The 20,048-nt window shown below is 48.7% G+C and overlaps 1 protein-coding gene across 3 annotated transcripts in view; it reads left to right on the top strand.

The window, feature by feature from the left end:
* Nucleotides 1-20,048, top strand: part of LOC147240212 (glutamate receptor ionotropic, kainate 5-like) — a 131,845-nt gene that overhangs the window by 70,431 nt on the left and 41,366 nt on the right. For all 3 annotated transcript variants that reach the window (XM_086193322.1, XM_086193323.1, XM_086193324.1), the window contains exon 3: nt 16,740-16,898. In XM_086193322.1, the coding sequence (XP_086049448.1) occupies nt 16,790-16,898 (109 nt within the window). In that variant the 5' untranslated portion in view covers nt 16,740-16,789. The remainder of the gene's footprint in view (nt 1-16,739; nt 16,899-20,048) is intronic.

Genomic DNA, 20,048 nt, shown 5'->3' with positions numbered 1-20,048 from the left:
CTTGGAACGAGTGGCAATCAGACGAGGACAGTAATCATCTCATTCCCAGTGGAGTGTCTGCTTCTGCTGCAGTGCAGTCTGGGAAAAATGGCAGTTCTTCTCCATCCTGATGCCTGTGATTAACAGAGGACGTCTCCCAACTGACACATCTGTTTTCTCGTCCTCCTTCCCGTCTCTGAGCATTAGTGTTAGCACCGCCACGTTTGGCTGACGAGTCCTCCCCCTCTCTGTGACTCCACAGTGGATGACAGTTTTAACTCCTGTACCCATAATAACCACATAAAGCCTTCGCTGAGCGGCTCTGTCACACCTACTGCCTCACGGTGGAGGGATGCACCAGTTATGAAAACAAATCCTGCGGGGTGAGCAGGTGTGGTGATGAACAGCAACAGGCAGAGACACTGTGAGTGGACATGAATATTAGAGGCAGATTAAAGTCCAGATCGGACAACTTCAGTGAAGGCCCCAGCACCCTGGACAGTAAAGGTGCCACTGTGCGCTACAGTCACAACAACAACCTGTGAAAGCGCAAGTATTTACATGAAATATTGATTAAGATGATATGATTAATTATTTCAGCGCTGATATGAGCTTCCTGCGTCTCTATCCAGCTGAGAGGAAACAATGAGAACATCACGGCGTTGTTCTCGCTGTCTCCCTCCGAGCAACACTAAATACACGCCATCCAACTGCTCTGGTTCTGGATCCCCCTATCAACTGGTGCCACTGGTTCAACTGGCTAAAGTTTGCATCATGGTCAACCCATATCGATCAGGCAGGTGGGCCCCTGTTTGAGAGACGAGCTCCACCATCAGGCCCCAATGTGAGAGGCAGCTGTCCGCCGCTAGCAGGGCGCTGTCACTGCTCAGCGGCAGCCAGTGGAGCCGGTTTTCTCTCCCGGTAGCTGACAGAGTCCAGCGTGATGACGTGACCCAGACAACAAGCTAGCAGGTTACAGACCACTGTGAGTTTTAGTGGCTTCCCCTTCAATAATCAATGGTCTTTGCCTCAAACGAAACCACTGTGGGACGACCTTCCAGGTGTCCAGCAGCCGGTCCTCTCTGGGCTCGCCAGGGCCGGATGTTGCAGCTCTGGACCTGATCTAGATCTGATCTAGACCTGACCTGGACCTGATCATGAGACGTGTTCGGGGGCATTTAAAGCTGTTGCTCTTCAGTGATGGTGGAGACAGGCAGGGTCAGGACGTGGCACCGCCCGCGTGTCTTAAGTTCAGTTTCGGAGCAGGTGTCTGGCTCTAGAACTGCGCACAAACCCTTTTGGGAAGCGTGTTATTATAAATACTGTGATGTCACCGTCCTCAAGTTCCTGACTCATCGAGCAGCCGTTCTCAACGCTGGCCTCCCTCCCTCCTAGAACACGTGAATGTGCAAAGAAGGTTTCTAAGGATATCCATCAGTTTAAATGAAGTTCCTCACGAGCTAAATTATGTCAACCTCTTTGATTGCACAGAGGGTGACTCCACGCTTTGGTGGAACCTTGTTGGGAAAACTCAAGTGAAAGTTTAGCACTCAAATGCTTTTCTCTTTCTCTGTCTATCGTTCCACCGCCACAGTCAACAAAGGAGAGACGTCGGTGTGAACTTCCAGACTTTTTTTTCCCTGCAGGAGATTTGACTGCAGCTCCAGGACAAATCAGAGCAAGTGTGTGATTTGATGTTTCTGGGGGTTTCCTTGGTGTCTCACAAATGAATCGTTTCACTGGTTCTGATGGGCAGTACGACCGCCATCAGTGGAGCCGCGATAAAGTTCAGCGGCTGTCTCATCAGACAGGAATAATTCAGAAACTCAATGGCTGGATTACTGTGTGTGTGTGTGTGTGTGTGAGGATTTCAGTCTGCAGCCTCTCAAAGGTTGGGAGGGGGGAGGTGTGTGTTTAGTGTGTGGGGAAGTGCTAAATTGGTGTATGTTCAGGCTGCATGTGTGTGCGTGTGTTCATCCTGTGTGCCTCCTCTAATTAGCGCTGCCTGTTAATATTTCATATCAGTGCTGGGGCAGCAGAACACAGCCTGCTTCTTAAATGTATGTGGAGCACGTTCACCTCAGTCAGTCGATAACAGACGTGTCCTGTTCAGACTCATAGATACAGAAATACTACCTGCGACAAGCCCCGCCCTCATCGGACCTCCCCTTCTGGTTCAAAAGCAGAAAACCACAGATGTTAATCCAGAAACGTGCCAGTTTTACCTGCGAGTTCTTACAGGTGATCAGGTGTCGGCTCCTCCTCAGCCAAATGTGCGTTTCCATTGTAAGGACAGATGGAACGACAGTTGCCGCCCCCAGGGATCTTTTACAGGCCAGCCTGTATTTTTGAACATTGCCACATCCAGAATATTTTATTCTGTGATAATGAAAACTACCTTGTGAAAGATTTCCTTCCAAATTCCTCCGTTCTGTAGTCATCGACTCTTGATTGAGGGTTGCTTTAGTGAGAAGCTAAGGAAAACACCTTTGTGGAAAAGAAGTGAATGTCAAACACAGCGTTGGTTGGATGGTAGTATTTTTGTTTCAAGTTAGTGCTCTCGCTCCTCAGGTGTATTTGTGTATCTTGTCTTACTATCTGCCCATGAAATGAGGGATTGTCCGTCCATCCAAGTGCATCTTTTTCCTCGCCGTGTGTCGCCATCTGTCGTGAATTGCACGACGAGGCCCAATCCTCATTCGCTCTCTGCTGTGCCCCTTCATCAGAAGATGACCCACGCCGTTTTTGGCGTGACAAAGGTTTTGAGTGTGATTTAATTTGAGAACGTTTCAGTGAGGGAAACAGGCTCAAATCTAAATGTTCACCAGCTTCTGTTTCTGCGTCAACACTTTCATTTCTGTAATTCCTCCTCATCAAAGGACTGAAAGTGAATCACTTGAAGTCCTTCACTCACCCCAAATCCTCCATCAGACTGGAATTCATCATGCAGGGACGACGACTTCCTCCATCTTTTGTAATCAATCGCCTGCCATTTGTCTTCTGGGAAATTACTGCAACTTCTGTGTGAGCGACTCCTCAGGTTCTCTGCTCAACAACAGCAGTCGTCTGACTGGAGCAGAAATAACAGGGTCCACTCGTCCATTGCTCTTCATTCTCTTTTTTCCCTCTTCCCTGCATCTATCACTTTCTTCCCAGCTTGTCCATCCATCTTAATATTCCGTCTCCGCCTGAGTTAACGAGATGGAGAATGTCAGAGTCGGTGGAGGAGGACCCAGTAGTTTGTTGCTCTGATCAGGACACAGCAGGCCACATTTCCTCTCATTACCCTGACGTTACTGTTTTATATTCAACTCTCAACCTCATCACATTTGCTGATTTTATTTAGGCAGCAAAACATGCCAACGTCCTGCTGGGCTTCAAACAGATCTCATCCCGACACGCTAACTTCCCGTTGGACTACAAAAACCCCTCATACTGGCGGCCCACTAATGGCCTGCACCTGCAGCCTCAGGACTGGAAATACTGGGTGCACGTATGAATTCACATGAAAGGAGGAAAACACTCGCCGGGAAATTAGCTTTTCATGTGGGGATGCTAGCAGCAGTTTGCTACAGGGCAGGAGTTCATGCTGCTGCTGTGGATCTGACAGTGGTGCAGGTGAAAAATAACACGATGGATTAAAATCACTGAGCTGGCCAGGTAGCATCAACCATCCACCTGCCCTGGAGAGATAAGCTCAGTCTGAATGGATCTGGAGATGTGGATTCATGAATCGCTGCCTCTGTCTTCAGAAAAGCTTCCAGTTAAACATGAATATGGACAGAAAATCTGCTGGGAAAGTGGCCTCACATCCAGCTGAAAATGATTCGTGTCACGGTTGCAGTTAGCAAACCAGAAAGCCCTGCACGTCCCTCAGTGTCCACCGCCAGTCACATTCACCCAGCCAGAGTTGGGGATGTGTTGCCACGGAAACAAAGCAGTTCAAGAGGAGGAGGAGGAGGCTCAGAGGACCAGAGCTCTATGACAGCGGAGTGTCAGAGCACTCCAGCATTTCTTCAAAGTTCAGACAGTTTCAGCTCATATTTAACCATCAATATGAGGAGAAGGGAAGATGGAAAGAGAAAAAAGAGACGAAGAGACATAACCGGGCTCAGACATTGACAGGAAACAACAGCGACAGACAGGAAGGAAAGATTCCGACTATTCAAGAGCTCAGAGAGAGACACTACAGTCACGCTTTAATTTTAGCATCATCTGATTATCACTCAGCTCGGCGTGCTCGCCTGGTTTACGGCTCCCAGCCTCGTCGTGGTGACAGGTCAGACGGGCCAGAGGACAAAAGAAGGCAACTGTCACTCAATTCATGACTGGTCTGTTGGGAAGCGACGGCTGGAAGGAGGGACGGATGGAAGATGATGCATGCTGATGTCGTGTATTGTTTAACCTCACATTAATTCACTATTTATTTAGAGGTTTGTGAATGCTTAAGAGAGTAAATCAATATTTATGAGACAGCTAATGAATCTGCCAGGACACCAGCAGCATTTTAATGCAACAGTGAGTGGAATAATTTCTGCCTCAGACGTGGAGGAAATGTATGATTACATGTATAATTCATCTATGCTCAGTCATTTATCTGTCCGGGTTACGCTGGCGGTGGCAGCAGAAGGAAAACCTGCCCAGTTCTCCTTCCCCTCCGGGTTCTCCTCCTGGAGGAGGTTCCAGACCCACAGAGTCCTCCCGTGTGTTCTGTGGTGCTGATGAGATGCTGCATCATGTCAGCTTCCAGCTGTTTATCTGTGGGAAGACTCTGTCCTCCAGGGTTCTGCTGCGGTGTTGAGCTTGATTTATGTTTGTGCGCCGGGGCTCCGCGGCCCATGCGGTCACCTAAGCACCAGGCTGACCACAGGTCAGTGCTGGTGTGGTGAGCAATCCCACAACCAGAATCACTGTCACTGCTGTTCCTTCCTGATCGATCCAACACGTAGTCGTGTTTCCAGGGAGGTGCCGGTCAGGTTATGCCCTAGGCTACAGTTATAGTCACACGGCTACTCATAGCCACGCCCCTGCCAGCGACCTTCATTCAGTCCCGAGGTACAAATCCAGCTTTTAATCATCAGAACCGTGAAGGCCCGTGGTCGTCAACAACCTTGTGTTCCACGGCGGCTGCACCTTGCCACCTATTCCATGCCGACAGCCTGACATACCTCTGATGTCTTTGTAGTTTTTAACTCTGACACTTACAAACACGTCTAAAGTGTTTGGAAGACGTGTGTGTGGTTTTGCTCCACCTTGAGCTGGAACAAGCCTGGATGTGGACCAGCTGTTCCAGTCTAGCTGCTGCTAACCACATGTTAATCTTTACTTCTTTGGGTATAATTACTAGTGAATGGCAAGTGCCCTCTGCTGGCTAGACTGTATCATTACACCATATCATGGGTGCTTTCCCATGGCTCAGTGAAGCCAAAAAGACTCAATGTCCAAACGCGGCCGTGACATTTCCAGCCACAGCAGGTGACTTTTCTTCAGAGCTGCTCTGACAGAACATCGTGGAGCAGAAAAAGACCTGCCAGACATTTGCTGTATTTATGAGCTTTTACACGGTGTTTTTAAAAGCCAAACTATGAGCTAGCAAAGGCTGAAAGGGTGAAGCAGATGAGCTGCTTGTGGTTGGAGCTGCACTCAATAAATTCCATGACTGTCCTATGACTGTGCCACACTTTTTTTGTACACACCTGAGCTGCCTCTGCCTCATCACCGTCATGAATTATTCTCGACATAAAACGATTGATTGGTAGAGTCTTGCGCTGTTGTGAACTACATCGTGGCAATAATTCACCCTTTTTATTGTCGTTGTTTATATTTGCTATCAGCTGAATAAAAGCTTTCTCAGAGAGGATTTGTGGAACTCTCGCTCCCCTCGTATGCTGAGCTGCTTCTTCAGAGACAAAACCACAAGCGCAGCTGTTGTGTGATGCTTCAGGCTTTGTTCTGAGCTCAATCACTCTGAGCTCCTTTTCTACAGTTTCCGTTGTTTATGTTGAGAGGATGAAATCATATCTCCTCCGGATCATTTGCTTCATTCACACGACTGTCTGTGTCAGCTCTGGATAAAGTCTTTGTCTGTTCTCTTTTGTCTTTCTCTCTAATTCCCTTTTTTCTGTCCTCCCCCACCAGTATCTCCCTCTTCACATCACTCCATCAGCCACTCTACATTGTTTGGGGAAGGTCAGTGTTTGACATTGGAGCTTTCGCTCTCTGAAAATGAAAGCAGGGAGCAAAGATTTGCTCTGCTGAGTTGCTCTGAGCTTGATTAAGACAGAATTATGTAAGAATTCCATGACAAAGTGTCGTTCATAACAGCATCTCTGTCCTCTGAAGTGATGTCAGATGCCTACGATCCCAATCCTGCGATGTGTCCCGCTCAGTCAGATGAACAGGACTCATGCAGTGAACAGTTGTCCATGTTGTCTCCAGAAAAACATTGAAGTCAGTCTGGGGGGAGTTGGGCTGTGTCAGACAGGAAGTTGTTATATCAAGTATGAGGTGTGTTTGGAGTCCAACAGGAAGTGGTCATCTCCTGGTTTTCCACCAACAGGAAGTGGTCATCTTCAGGTTTTCCTCCAACAGGAAGTGGTCATCTCCTAGCTCCTCCACTAACAGGAAGTGGTCATCTCCTGGTTCCTCCCCCAACAGGAAGTGGTCATCTCCTAGCTCCTCCACTAACAGGAAGTGGTCATCTCCTAGCTCCTCCACTAACAGGAAGTGGTCATCTCCTGGTTCCTCCCCCAACAGGAAGTGGTCATCTCCTGGCTCCTCCCCCAGCAGCCAATAGGATCGCTCCATGTGATTGTGGTGATTGAACCAGTAAATCAGCTCTGGTGAACAAAAGTTGATGATCTTCCAGGTTCAGTTCATCAAGATCGTCTTCACTAATGAACCCTCTGATGATGCTGGAAGCCTGGATGCTACGTTAGCAGTGCTAAGCTAACAGTAGCCTAGGAAGCTTCTAAAATAGGGAACAAAATGTGTTTTGGCGAGAAGAACTCCTCTGAAGCCTGCTTAAGATTTAGTGGAAAGAGCCATCAATTTTCTTCTGCTTATCCGGCGTTGCAGGGGCAGCAGCCGAAGCACAGACCCAGACTTCCGTCTACCTGGCGATTTTGTCCAGCTCCTCACGGGGGATCTTGGGGCGTTCCCAGGCCAGCTCAGACACATGGTCTGTCCAAGACAGGTGTGGGTCACTTGGGCCCCCCTCTGGAGCCAGGCCTGGGGGTGGGGCTTGGCGGCAAGCGCCTGGTGGTAGGCCTGCACCCACGGGGCACAGTCCACCCACCAGGTACAGCCCAAAGTGGATACATGGTACCCCCCTCCAATGGGTTCACCAACAATGGGAGGGGCCAAAGGGGTTGGGTGCTGTGTGGGATCTGAAAAGTTCTAAATCTGAAGCAGCTTCTTGGAATGAGACTTCTCTGAGGACAAGATGAGGAACGAGAAGACTCAAATGGTAACAAAGTTTTACAGAAGGACCCTTTAAGGCTTCTGGCGTTTGTTCAGAAGTTTCGTCGCTCTTGTTATTAAATTTCATGCTCAGATTAGTGTTGCTGTAATATCTGCTCTCGAGCTGTTGTAACATAAAATTAAATGAAAGAACTTTTCATTTCATCGATTCTTCCATTTTCTCTCCCTCTCTCCTCAGCACATTCATCCATCTCTCCTCTTTCCTCCTCTCACCTTCCTCCCTCGTCCCGTCCTTCCCTCCCCCTCATCTCCTACTTACAATAAATCCATCCAACACCAACCCACCCCCTCTCTCCCCTCTCTAATTGACACTAAATTTGCCCTCTCTCCCTTTTTGTCCATCCTTCCTCTTCCTCCCCCATCCCTTCATCCTCTATATGTGCTGACGCTGGAGTTTGATGTTTTTCCCGCTGGTTTGCCTCTGGAGCTTTAACCCCAGCAGTCTGACTCTCTGGTGTCAATCTGTCACCTTCACGCTGCCTCAGCTGCCCTCATTCACCCGTTCATCTGTCGATCCACCCCCCCTTCCTCATCCTGTCGTTTCAATGTTTCTCCTTCATGTTTTTTTCTATAATGGCAAGGCAATTTTATTTGTAGAGCCCGTTTTCCCCACCAGTTTGTCTCCAGGCTTCATGGCATCATAACAACATCCTCTGCCCTCAGACCCTCACATCGACTGAGGAGAAACTCCATAGAAAACCTTTAACAGGGAAAAATGGGAGAAACCTCAGGGTGAGGAGGGGAGGAGGATCCCTCACCAGGAGGGACAGACGTGCAGGAGATGTTGGTACAGTCAAGAAAACGGTTGTTGGAGGTTCAGTTCTACATCAGATCCACCAGTAAACACCAGACCGGTGGATGGTGGAGGTTCAGTTCTACATCAGATCCACCAGTAAACACCAGACCGGTGGATGGTGGAGGTTCAGGTCTACATCAGATCCACCAGTAAACACCAGACCGGTGGATGTTGGAGGTTCAGGTCTACATCAGATCCACCAGGAAACACCAGACCGGTGGATGGTGGAGGTTCAGGTCTACATCAGATCCACCAGTAAACACCAGACCGGTGGATGTTGGAGGTTCAGTTCTACATCAGATCCACCAGTAAACACCAGACCGGTGGATGGTGGAGGTTCAGTTCTACATCAGATCCACCAGTAAACACCAGACCGGTGGATGTTGGAGGTTCAGTTCTACATCAGATCCACCAGTAAACACCAGACCGGTGGATGGTGGAGGTTCAGGTCTACATCAGATCCACCAGTAAACACCAGACCGGTGGATGTTGGAGGTTCAGGTCTACATCAGATCCACCAGGAAACACCAGACCGGTGGATGGTGGAGGTTCAGTTCTACATCAGATCCACCAGTAAACACCAGACCGGTGGATGGTGGAGGTTCAGTTCTACATCAGATCCACCAGTAAACACCAGACCGGTGGATGGTGGAGGTTCAGTTCTACATCAGATCCACCAGTAAACACCAGACCGGTGGATGGTGGAGTGGTGGAGTCTTAAAAACCTGGGTTGCCAACAAGAGTTGCTGACTCCAACACTTCATCCCTCACATGCACCTCAAGAAAGTTTTTGGTTTTTTGTATTTTTTTCTCATATTTGACACCAAAATGGAAAATGCGTCTTGCTTGTATCCACCTCAAGTACCCTTTTTCTCTTGAACTTCCCTACTACTTGATTAAAAAGCAACTAGCTGTGTTCTCCAGATGCTGTTCCAGATTTATTGCAACTGTCCTTATAAGAGAGGTGACGGCGTTGCTGTTTCACTAACAACAATCCATGTTAAAGATTTATATTAAACAGGAGCTCTGGTGGTCGTGCGAATCATAAATCCTTCCTGTTGAGGGCAAAGGCCACGCAAGAGTGAATTTGTTGAAGTGCCACAAAAGCTCTAAAGAGAAAACACTCACATTAAGCCCCTGACTTTCACTTGGTGTCCTCTCAGTTTCATTCATTTCTCCATCCTTTCATCATCCATCACCCACATCCTGTGTGTTTTCTCAGGAATGTTTTTCACTCACAAGGTGATTCTGCTCCCACTTAAATTAGCTGTCAGTCATTCACACTGACAGTGAACAACACCTCTCACATTTCTGTAGGAACACGTGTCCCTAGGATGACCCTGTCCCAGACATGGGCTATGAGGACACCAGTGCTGAGACTTGGTTTCATCAGGTCCGTTCCGTGAGACGTTTGTAGTGTTGCACTGTGTCCTTGTGGAGTTTGTCTCATGTTGACAGCTTCAGATGATGGGATGTGATGTTGGACAGAGGGGACTTTCAGCTCCGTTTGCGGTGACGAGGTGATGTACCGTGTGGATGTACACCAAGTTATGAAACGCTGAGAACAAAGGTGATGTCAGCATTTTTCTCCTGCGAGGCTGCAGAAATTGTCCTTGACATTTACAGACAAATAGAAACAAATGCAGCAGCGATAATATTCATTCTCAAGTGCGGTGCTTTGGCCCGATGCAGCTCAGTAGTCGTCAGGAGATGTATTGATTGGTGTGCTTGTTTGTTGTGACGCTGCCATGACCCTTACATTACTCACTGTTGGGGTTCTGCATGCCGCCACTATGCAAGATCTTATTGATCCCACAGGCAGTCTTTATGTTGCTGTTTTAGATGAGTTCAGAGTCACAGAATACATGAAAATGGTCCACACGGAATAATTTTCTGTATCAGTTTCTGTTTTTTCCAAACTTGGAACATCAGGTCAAACCACTGTAACTCCTAAAGGTCTGGTGTGCGTTATCTCTCCATAGATGAAAAATATGTGTCTAGAAATCCGAATAGATTTACACCAAAGCACCTGTCTGTCTTTTCCTGTGAAAACAAACAGCACTGACATGCTCTCAGCTGAATGGAGTTCCTCTGGTCTTGACGGAACTTGCGTTTCAGCAGAGCAAAAGCTACGTTTTCCTGTATGGTGTGAAAAGTTACGCTGGCTCAGGTCTGAATGGTGGAGCACTCTGACATCACCGATGGACCTGCTCACGAGGGAGAAAAATTCTCAACAGCAGCTCCCCCAGATGCACCGTCATCCACATTAGAAATGTTTCTCCAGCACTGCCAGACATTCATCACTCCAACTGTCACTTAAACCGATAAAAACTTCCAAAGAATCATAAAGGATAAAAGATGACAAACTGCCGGTGACACTTTCAGTTAGACGTCAACTCATTTGTTGTTTCTCTCTGCTCCGGCGGCCTCTTCTGTCGATACCTCCTGCTGCTGTTTGGAAATTATCTGATGAATAATGTGCCGGGAAACTCTCGAGGTTGTCAATAAGTGTCTCGGTGTCGCCGCCACAGAGACAGATTCCCCTGCTTTTTCTGCCACGGCTGAGCGATGAGCTTTGAAAATGGTTCTATTTTTCCTCACAGAAAATAAATAAAGTGTTGCAAACCTCGACTGTTTCAGTCGTCGTTCACTGCTGCTTCTTGTACCCTCGTGTTTCTGTTCTCCATCACAGTCGGTTCTGGCATTTTGCTATCGGGAAGTCAAATCGGTTCATCGGTAAAATGAGCATCAGTTCTCTGAGTCTTGATGTGTGAGTTAATCCCAGGAGAAAGTGGACGGTGCACCCAGCTCTCATGGTCGTAACATCTCAAACCCTCTGCCTGCGAAGCGCAAGACAGCCACTGCCCCCCCAGGCCACTGCCCCTCTAGTTCCACTGCCCCTCCAGGCCACTGCCCCTCTAGTTCCACTGCCCCTCCAGGCCACTGCCCCTCTAGTTCCACTGCCCGTCCAGGCCACTGCCCCTCTAGTTCCACTGCCCCTCCAGGCCACTGCCCCTCTAGTTCCACTGCCCCTCCAGGCCACTGCCCCTCTAGTTCCACTGCCCCTCCAGGCCACTGCCCCTCTAGTTCCACTGCCCCTCCAGGCCACTGCCCCTCTAGTTCCACTGCCCCTCCAGGCCACTGCCCCTCTAGTTCCACTGCCCCTCCAGGCCACTGCCCCTCTAGTTCCACTGCTCCTCCAGGCCACTGCCCGTCCAGGCCACTGCCCCTCTAGTTCCACTGCCCGTCCAGACCACTGCCCCTCTAGTTCACTGCCCGTCCAGGCCACTGCCCCTCTAGTTCCACTGCCCGTCCAGACCACTGCCCCTCTAGTTCCACTGCTCCTCCAGGCCACTGCCCGTCCAGACCACTGCCCCTCTAGTTCCACTGCCCCTCCAGGCCACTGCCCCGCTCAGGTTACCCAGAACCCCCCCCCCCCGTTTTTTTTTTTGCTTTCAAAGTTTCAGTCATGCTTGCAAGAGAGACAGTTTTGTGGTTGTAGCGTACCTGCTGGGTTTCCTCCTCTCCTGGGACCCCTCGAGTGCTCTATGATTAATAACAAGGCATCCTTAGCATTTTTACCTCACAAAGAATCAAGCAAAAAAGTGACTTTTGAACAGATTTTTTAAATTATATTATTTATTATTAACTATTTCATTATTAACTTCATAAGGACCAAATCAAAGCCTGGAGAAGCCAACCGTTACCCGCGGCCCACCTCAGGTGTAGCGCAGGAAAGTGCATAAATCAGATCGCGCAGCCCCGGCCAGTGGCGATGGAACAGTGTGTTGATGTGCCATATCACAGAGTTCCTCCCCAAACCTGGGTGGGCTCTTTCCCAGTGGGGTTTCCACCAGTCAAACCATCACCTGTCTTTGCCGACATCCATTTCCTCTTGGTTTCTTCTGTTCTGCTCGTTCTGCTGATGGCTGCGGGAATCAAACCTGCTTCCTCCGGCCTGCCTGTTGTTTAGTGTCCATGGTTAAATGATGGGATTACCATGTCATTATAGGGGTTTGAGTCAGCAACACTGAGCTTCATGATGCCGGCGCTGCAAAGCAAATTCTCCTGATCCCCCAGAGGAAGCGCAAGCTAATATCCTGCGTTAAGGTGAGCATTAAACCTGAGAGACAGGGAGCTCCGGTCCCACCGCTCCCCTGTTGTTGGGGGTGGGGGTCTTTGGTTGCATTTTCAGAAAAGCTCACAGCAAGCGATGAGGAAAGCTAACAGTCAAGCAGACACGTAGCAGCAAAGTCAGATTCACAATATACCCTTGAACCGCTGAGGTGGGATGGAGGGAGGGGAGAGGGTTTGAGTTTTAGAGAGATTAAAAAATGTCTTTTCAACCTTTCGTGTTGAAGAAAGCATCATGTCGACTCATGTGGCTTCAGCAGAGTCTGACTGCTGCAGATCTCTTCATCCCACTCAGGTAAATCTGCAAATTATTTATTACCGCTCTTGTTCTGAAAATTCCGACTAGAGGTTGACTGATTCTGTTGCTAGCCTGTTACAAGTAGGGAAGCTAAGGTCACTCAGTTTTGCCCCCCCCCCAAAAAAAAAAACCCAAACCATCACACCTTACTGATGCGTAGGAGAGGAGATCCACCGGTTCTCCTCCCCGTCCCTGATGAATGCCCTTCACTCCTGGGTTTATTTCACCGCTGCGTCAGCTGGAATGCGAGTGATTCTCCAAACCTGCAGTTGAGTTTTTCATCTTTATTTAGTTTTTCTAAACAAACTGTTGTATTGACATAAATCCAAACAGCAGACATCCCAAAACACACACGCGCGCGCACACACACACAGAAATGTGTATTTCTCTAATGTTCCTCGTGCCTGCAGACTTTCCCTGAGTGGGAAACCCAGTCTGTTAACGCAGCTCAACTGTAGAAGCATCTGTTGGTTGAGGGAAGCCTGTGTCATCACTCAGCCTCCTCCTCCTCCGTCTCCTCATCATCCAGAGTCCGTCTGGTGTGTCCTCAGGAATATTGGTTCCGTCTGTTGCCGGCGCTCTGACCCGTGTCACTTGTAAAGCTGATGAAGCAGGACTTTAAAGCCTCCTGCTCTGCTCGCTGGGAATGAGTGTCAACTAAATGCCTCCAATGTGAAATGAGACGGGACTGCAAGCAGTTAATAGAGTTGCGGCTGTGATTAGCCTCGGCGCGGCTGCGGCGCACTGCGGTGGCTGTGGGTATCAGCGGGGTCCCGTCTGCTCTGTTTGCCAGCTGACATGATAGCACTTCCTGCAAGAAAGATCCTAATTAATTGTTATCATCGTTTGTTTATTTCTGCCTGCAGCCATTTCTCATTTCCTGTCTCAGCTCGCCACTGTGTCTTTTTCTGCTCAATTTTCTGTCAATCAGATGGTTGCCATCATATTCCTTTTTTCTTTTTCATGCGACCTCGCCGTCTCCACCCTTCTGTGCTGTCATCACTCTCAGGGTGTTTTATTTCTCAGTCTCATTCTCTGTTGGTGTAAATGTCACCGTGCAACATAAAAAAAGCTTTAACTTTGACGAATGCAGATGACTTTAGTAACACAGATGTATGAAGGCATATTTTGGGTGTCTCCTTCAAAAGGAAGACATGATCGTGTTGGGTCTGAAATGGCGGGTGTGACTGAAATGTCATCATCAGCCCATTTGTCTATGAGGGTCTGTGGACGCCGGCCAAAGGGTTGAACAGCATGGACAAAGGATATGAACTCTTGATGCCACAACACCATCCCTTGGGGGAGCATCTGCAGCTCACCAAGGTGATTAAAAAATGGCCATCAGTGCTTCATCGCTGGTCCAACTCGTGGTCACATGTCACACCTTCTTTGTTGCCCTGTCTTAATGATTGAGAAGCAAATATTTTTATATAAATATAGATTTTTTTATAGCAATGACAAATGGGCAGGCGGCCCGGTGCAGCAGTGGTCCTCCCTGTGGCCCCCATCAAGAAGGTTGTGGGTGGAGCCCCGGCTGCAGCACGGGGTCTTTCTGGGTGAGTCTCCATGTTCTCCCTGTTCCTGCTGGGTTCTCTCTGGTACTCCAGCTTCCTCCACAGTCCAAAGACATCAAGAGGGACCAGGTTAATCCAGACTCTAAATTGACCGTAGGCGTGGCTGGGAGAGCCAATGGTTGTCTGTCTCTATGTGTTGGCCCTGCCATGGACTGGTGACCTGTCCAGGGGGAAGGCTGCTGGGATAGGCTCCACCCCCACCACCCTGAACAGCACAAAAGGGAGCAGATGGATGGATGGGTGGATGATGGAGGGATGGATGATGGATGATGGATGGGCATTGCTGTGCACTGCCACCCCCCATCTGGAATGCGTGTGACCGAACCAGAGTTAATCACCACCTGAGGTTTTTTTTGTTTCACCAAGCAGTGTCTGAAAATGCATCTGGGTAGGGAGGTTGGTTGCTATGGAAACAGCGTGAACTCCTATGATGTGTCATCCTCCTCCAATCGTGGCAGACAACAACTCGTTCAACTTCTTCAAGGAACAAAACAACTTCAACGCAGCTTTTCAAAAGTGTCTTTATTGACATTTGTCTCCAGCCGGAACCATCAGCACCTGCTCTCAGCTGAACGAACCTTCGGCTTTGGCTCCGCGTCCCGAACCCTCTGGTGGTGTGGGGTGATTACTACAGAGGGGCAAAACAGTATTTGGCAGCCACCGAGTCTTCAAGTTGTCCCACTTAATAAGATGCGAGGTCTGTCATGGTCATCATTGGTCCACTTCAACTGTGAGAGACTGAATGTAAAAAACATCCAGGAAATCCCATTGTAGGATTTTCAAAGAGTTTATTAGTGTCATAATAAATGTATAAAAATAAGTATTTAGCACCAAGAGTTCTGGCCCTCACAGACCTGTGACTTCTTCATGAAGAGGCTCTTCAGTCCTCCACTCATTCCCTGTAGTAATGGCGTCTGTTTGAACTCGTTACCTGTATAAAAGACACCTGTCCTCACCCTGTGTCCACCCACAGTTGAAGTGGACTAATGATGACCGTGACAGACCTCTCATCTTTCTAAGTGGGACAACTTGCAGAATCGGTGGCTGCCGAATCCCTTTTTGCCCCTCTGTATTTATAAGCCTCTCTGATACGCTTCTGTAACAATGCCAGCTGATTCATGAATGGACCACTAGATGGCGCTGTCACTGCTACATAGTATAAATCTGACCCATGGACTGCGGAGAAAAAACTCGTCTGGCTGTTTTGACTCACGATGTAACTTTAAGACAAACGTCCACATTTATTAACAGATTTGTTGAATGTGGGTTTACGTCTGCGTCTGGTCGGATTCCTCTGTGACCAGCGGCGGTGACTCTGGATGGACTCTTATCTTATCGATCCGTATCTTTCGAAGCTGTCCGTCATTTGGCTGAAACAGGATTAAACCATCGTCCTCCTCCTCTCTTCTTCTGCTTTATCTTTCACTCTTCGTGGAGTTCTTGCTCTCCGCCATCAATCTCGTCTGCATCGACTTGAGCCAATTTAAATTCAATTTGAGAAACCCATTTAAATTCATGCAGGATGCCTCATTGGCAGGGCAGTGATAAACATTTAGTGAGGGGTGGGTGGAGCAAATCAGGAGCGGAAGGAGGGTCAGCTGGAGAGGAGAAGGCAACGTTGCACGCTGGCAATGAACAGACGTTGTCAGAGCCCCGACTAACATGGAGGACGCACGTGCAAACACACAATAATGACAAAGGTCTGATCTCATTCCTTCTCTCAGCTGGGAAGACGGCTTTGGCTGCGCGCCCTCACTCAGCCATTTGACTTCTCTGGCTGCAACGTGTGATGGAGTCTTGATCTTCACTCACACATTTGTCCTCTCATGTCTGCCTTTTCTCCTGTTGCCCCTCCACCCCACCCTCATTTTCTCTGGATCCGACCGTGTCCACACGTTCTTCAGGAGTGTTTCCCATACAGGCGTTTAGGTATTTCATGTTTGGGTAGAACAGCAGCGTTGATGCAGGGTCTCTGGATGTTTACACAGTCCTAACATTCGTAATCAAGGGTGAAGAGTTACCAGGATTTACTGCAGAGTTCTGGTTTACTCACCGTCTCACAGCAACTCTGGCTTGAAGGACGGACACTAATGTTCTCACAGTTAAATGCCATAATGGCTTTGACTCCTCAAGGCCTGGACCTTTGACGGTGTGCCGTGGTACCTGGTACCTAGACCTTAGCAGGAGATCCTTTAAGTCCTGGGGGTTGGAGCCATTGATCAGCCATTCCTCAACCATGTTTGCAGTGGTACGGAAGAACTTTTCCATGAATGGCGGCACTTGGTCTTCAAATTGACGCATGAAAGTCGCCAAGACTGAGTCAAGAAGGAGGAAAGAGCGACTGAAGAAACAGTGCATGAATGATGAACTGAGCGTGGCGATGGGATCCGTCAGCCTCACTGATGAGGGATCTTGCTGATTTATGAAACGATCTGTTATATGGGTCAGAGGTGTGATGACTGGTTGTGTCCTGCAGGTGGCGGTACAGGCAGCCAGCAGACCATTCTCCATGAGGAGCAGTGGAAGATGCCGGCTCTGCCAGCACTGCTGCGGTCGATTTACGTCGTCGTCCTGCTGCTGACCATGGCACCGCTCTCCTTCAGCCAGGCCAACACCCTCTCTGCCGTCCGCATGGGTGAGTACCACCAGCACCACTCTGTCCTTCTGTCTGTGGTTAAGAACCCAGATGCCAACACCAAAACACACACTACTTCTTTCCTTCAGGGCTGAAAAAAGTTCCTTCTTACTCTGACAAAGCAAATTTTTAATTTAATTTGAAAATCGTCTGTTTCCCTAATTTTCTTTCAGTTGATACTTGAATGCTTTCATGTCTGTATTCAAACCGGGAAAACTTCTGTCTGACTGTCAGTTGGTAGTCCCGCTTGACAACTTTGGGGGAACCTGGAATTTATTTCTCTTTGCCTTTGTGCCCTGCTGACCAAACCATCAGAGGAAGGCTCCTGCTTCTGTTTGCATCAGCGTAAGCTCACCTGAGCACTCGTCTTCTAGCTGCTGCTTTACAGCCCCTGTTGCTGCTCTTGGTCTTGACTCGAATCGATACCTGGTGAAGAACTCGGAATGAGTTTTTCTTGACAGACGACTTGTTGGTCGTAGCAAATAGCTTGACGTGGTCTTGACGCCTCATCTCTGTCCTAGCCAATCACTGCATCTGACAGGATTAAGGGGAGGAGTTTGAGGAGCTTGACAAACAGCTCGGTGCCAAGTGGTATCCTTCTGGAGTTGTAGAGTCTGTAGGCATAAAAGCAACAAAACCCTCAATTCCATCTCTCCTCTGTTTTCTGTTGGCAGATGTCGTCTCTTCCTCTGCGTCGCCTCCATATCTAAATACTCCCCCTCTCAGGTCGTCCTTCTCTTTAATTTCTCCTCTTGGGACTTGTTTGACTCTCGTACCGCCACCCACCACTGTTTGCCATCTTGATTCCTCTCTCGTGATCCCTTCGCTCTGATTGTCTCTCTACAAGCCCCTGGAGGGGTCCCGGAGTCTCCGCCGCTCGCTTAGTCTTCCCATCTCTTCTTCCCTCCCCCATTTGTTTGCATCCCAGGTCGGATCATTTGTAAGTACAAATAAGTACAAATGAACTTGATCGGGGAGCTTCTCCGTGACTTTGCTTCGTGAGTCTCTGCTCTGCTATCAGCAGCTCCTCACTTGTCCTCGTCCAGCCCCGCCGAGGAAGATTAACTCCAATAAAAGCTGAGCGGTAACATTGGAAGTAAGGTTCAGCTCTCCTTGGAGCAGATAAAGGACTCTCCCCATTCATCTTCCAGCTCCCCGCTGCCTTTATCACACGGCAAAAACCCGCGGGCAGTTACACCCCGGCTGCCATGGCAACCAGGTCAAGAAGTGATCTGCAATGTTTCCCCTTTCCGTCCTCAATCAGTACCAGCTGACTGTGACTCTGAAACACAAGACTCATATTAGACAGAAGTCACAAGGAGGAAAATTAGATCCGTAGGTCAGACGCAGGCTTAGCGACGGCTTCAAATTCTCAGCGGTCCCCTGGATTAACTGCCATGAGGTGAATTCATCAGCAGCAGGACACCAGACACGTCACAGCCCCTCCTACTGGCCAGCCACCTTCCTGCAGGCACGTGAGCTTCACCCTCCGGCTTCACCAATGTCATGTTGCACTCAGATGTTGTCTTTGTGTGGATATTCTGAAGGATTTAGTGGTTTATGTGAGGTCAGATATAGAAACAAGAAGGAGCCAATCAGCCGCTCCGACTGTGTGTTTGTTTACATTCAGACTATTTGTCTTTGTTCAGGACGATGTTTCCGTTAAGCTGCCGCTTCTCTTTCTACAAAGCCGGTGGAAAATCTCATTTGGCTTCGCTCAAACGGGCACAGCTCTAACCACATTTTCAAGGTTTATGATTCAGGAGCCGGGAACTAAACGGAGCTCTGAGAAAGTGTTTTTGTCATTCAAGAACTCAGGCTGTGACCAGCATTCAAATGGGGGTACAGTTTGTCCTGCGGGGGATACCGTAGGGCAGACGTGCCTGCTGCATCACCTTGACTGATGTTTGGAAACAGCTTCCATCCTGGAGAGAGTTTATATTCATTTTTAGAGGTTTTGGGGGAAATGATGTGCAGAAAGATGGAGGTATGTGTCAGTACGGCCCAGGAGTATCGTTTAGACCAGGTAGTTAGGACTGCTGTTGATAACTCAGTTCAAAAATCAGAGCCTATAAACCAGGAAGGTCTTTAAATGAACAGTTGTGGATCATTACAAGGTCAGAAAACAATCACGCCATTCATCAAAGTCAATGATCACTAAATCCTCTCTTACAGGAGGGGCGTGTCTCGGCACTACTGAGACCACAATTTGTGGTCAGATTTCCTCAGAGAAGCCTGGCTTGTGTTAGCATGTTTCCATCTATCAGGTGTTCATACAAATGTCACACGTCAGGCGCGAGTCAGTCATATAAGACAGATTTACATGACCAACAGGTCATCGCAGCTGTTAAACTGTAGCCCAGGTGAAGATGACCCACATAAAAGCTGCAGACTGGATCACAATTATGTCCAGCGGCGGATGTTACAGTCCTGCCGCTCCTGCTGCTGCAGATGAATGCAGGCCCAGCGGGACACCGGTGCCCCTCCTCAGGACTTGATGGAACATGACAGGACAATGAACCTGTAAAAGGTTTCCAACTCACTTGTTTGCCTGCAGAATCCACTGAGGAACAGACAACTGAAATGACTTGTAATCACGGTGCCAGGTTTAGGGGGAAAAAAATCAATATAGATATGGGCACGCACACACCTGATGATGTGTGAGCATTTGTCTCTGCGAGGAAGGCGTCCGCCAGAGCATTGAGGCGCTGCGGTTCCACCTCAGGCCCACCTGAACCATTTGTTGTTGTTATTCTCCTTTTCGTTTTGTCGGGGTGATTCTGTTGACCTGCCTGCGGCCTCCAGAGTCCAGAACTTCCAGACTTCCACGCTCATACCAGAGAATGCCAACTAAATCGAGCTCACAGGTGGGAAGTGACAAGCAAATCTGTTAGTCAATTTCTCCCCAAGTTGCGCCGCCTCCAGGGGTGAAATCAAATGAGCTGCATGGCTCCGTCTGCTTCCCTAAAAGCAGCTTTATCATCAGGTTAAATTCAGAATAAAACACACAGCGCCAGCGGTGCAACTCGCTTTACAACCTCTTCAAATACATTTAAATACAAGATGATGTATCTGCACCTGCAGGCAGGAGGACGGCGGCGGCGAAGGCATCACGGCGAGAGAGTGCAGTTGAAACAGCAGAATTTGATT

The sequence above is a fragment of the Aulostomus chinensis genome, chromosome 22 (genome assembly GCF_037954235.1).
Source record: "Aulostomus chinensis isolate RoL2024-O1b breed Wild chromosome 22, RoL_Achi_v1.0, whole genome shotgun sequence".
In the NCBI taxonomy this organism is placed as follows: domain Eukaryota; kingdom Metazoa; phylum Chordata; class Actinopteri; order Syngnathiformes; family Aulostomidae; genus Aulostomus; species Aulostomus chinensis.
The sequence above is the reverse complement of the archived record's forward strand: the minus strand, read 5'-3'. Positions and strand labels throughout refer to the sequence as shown.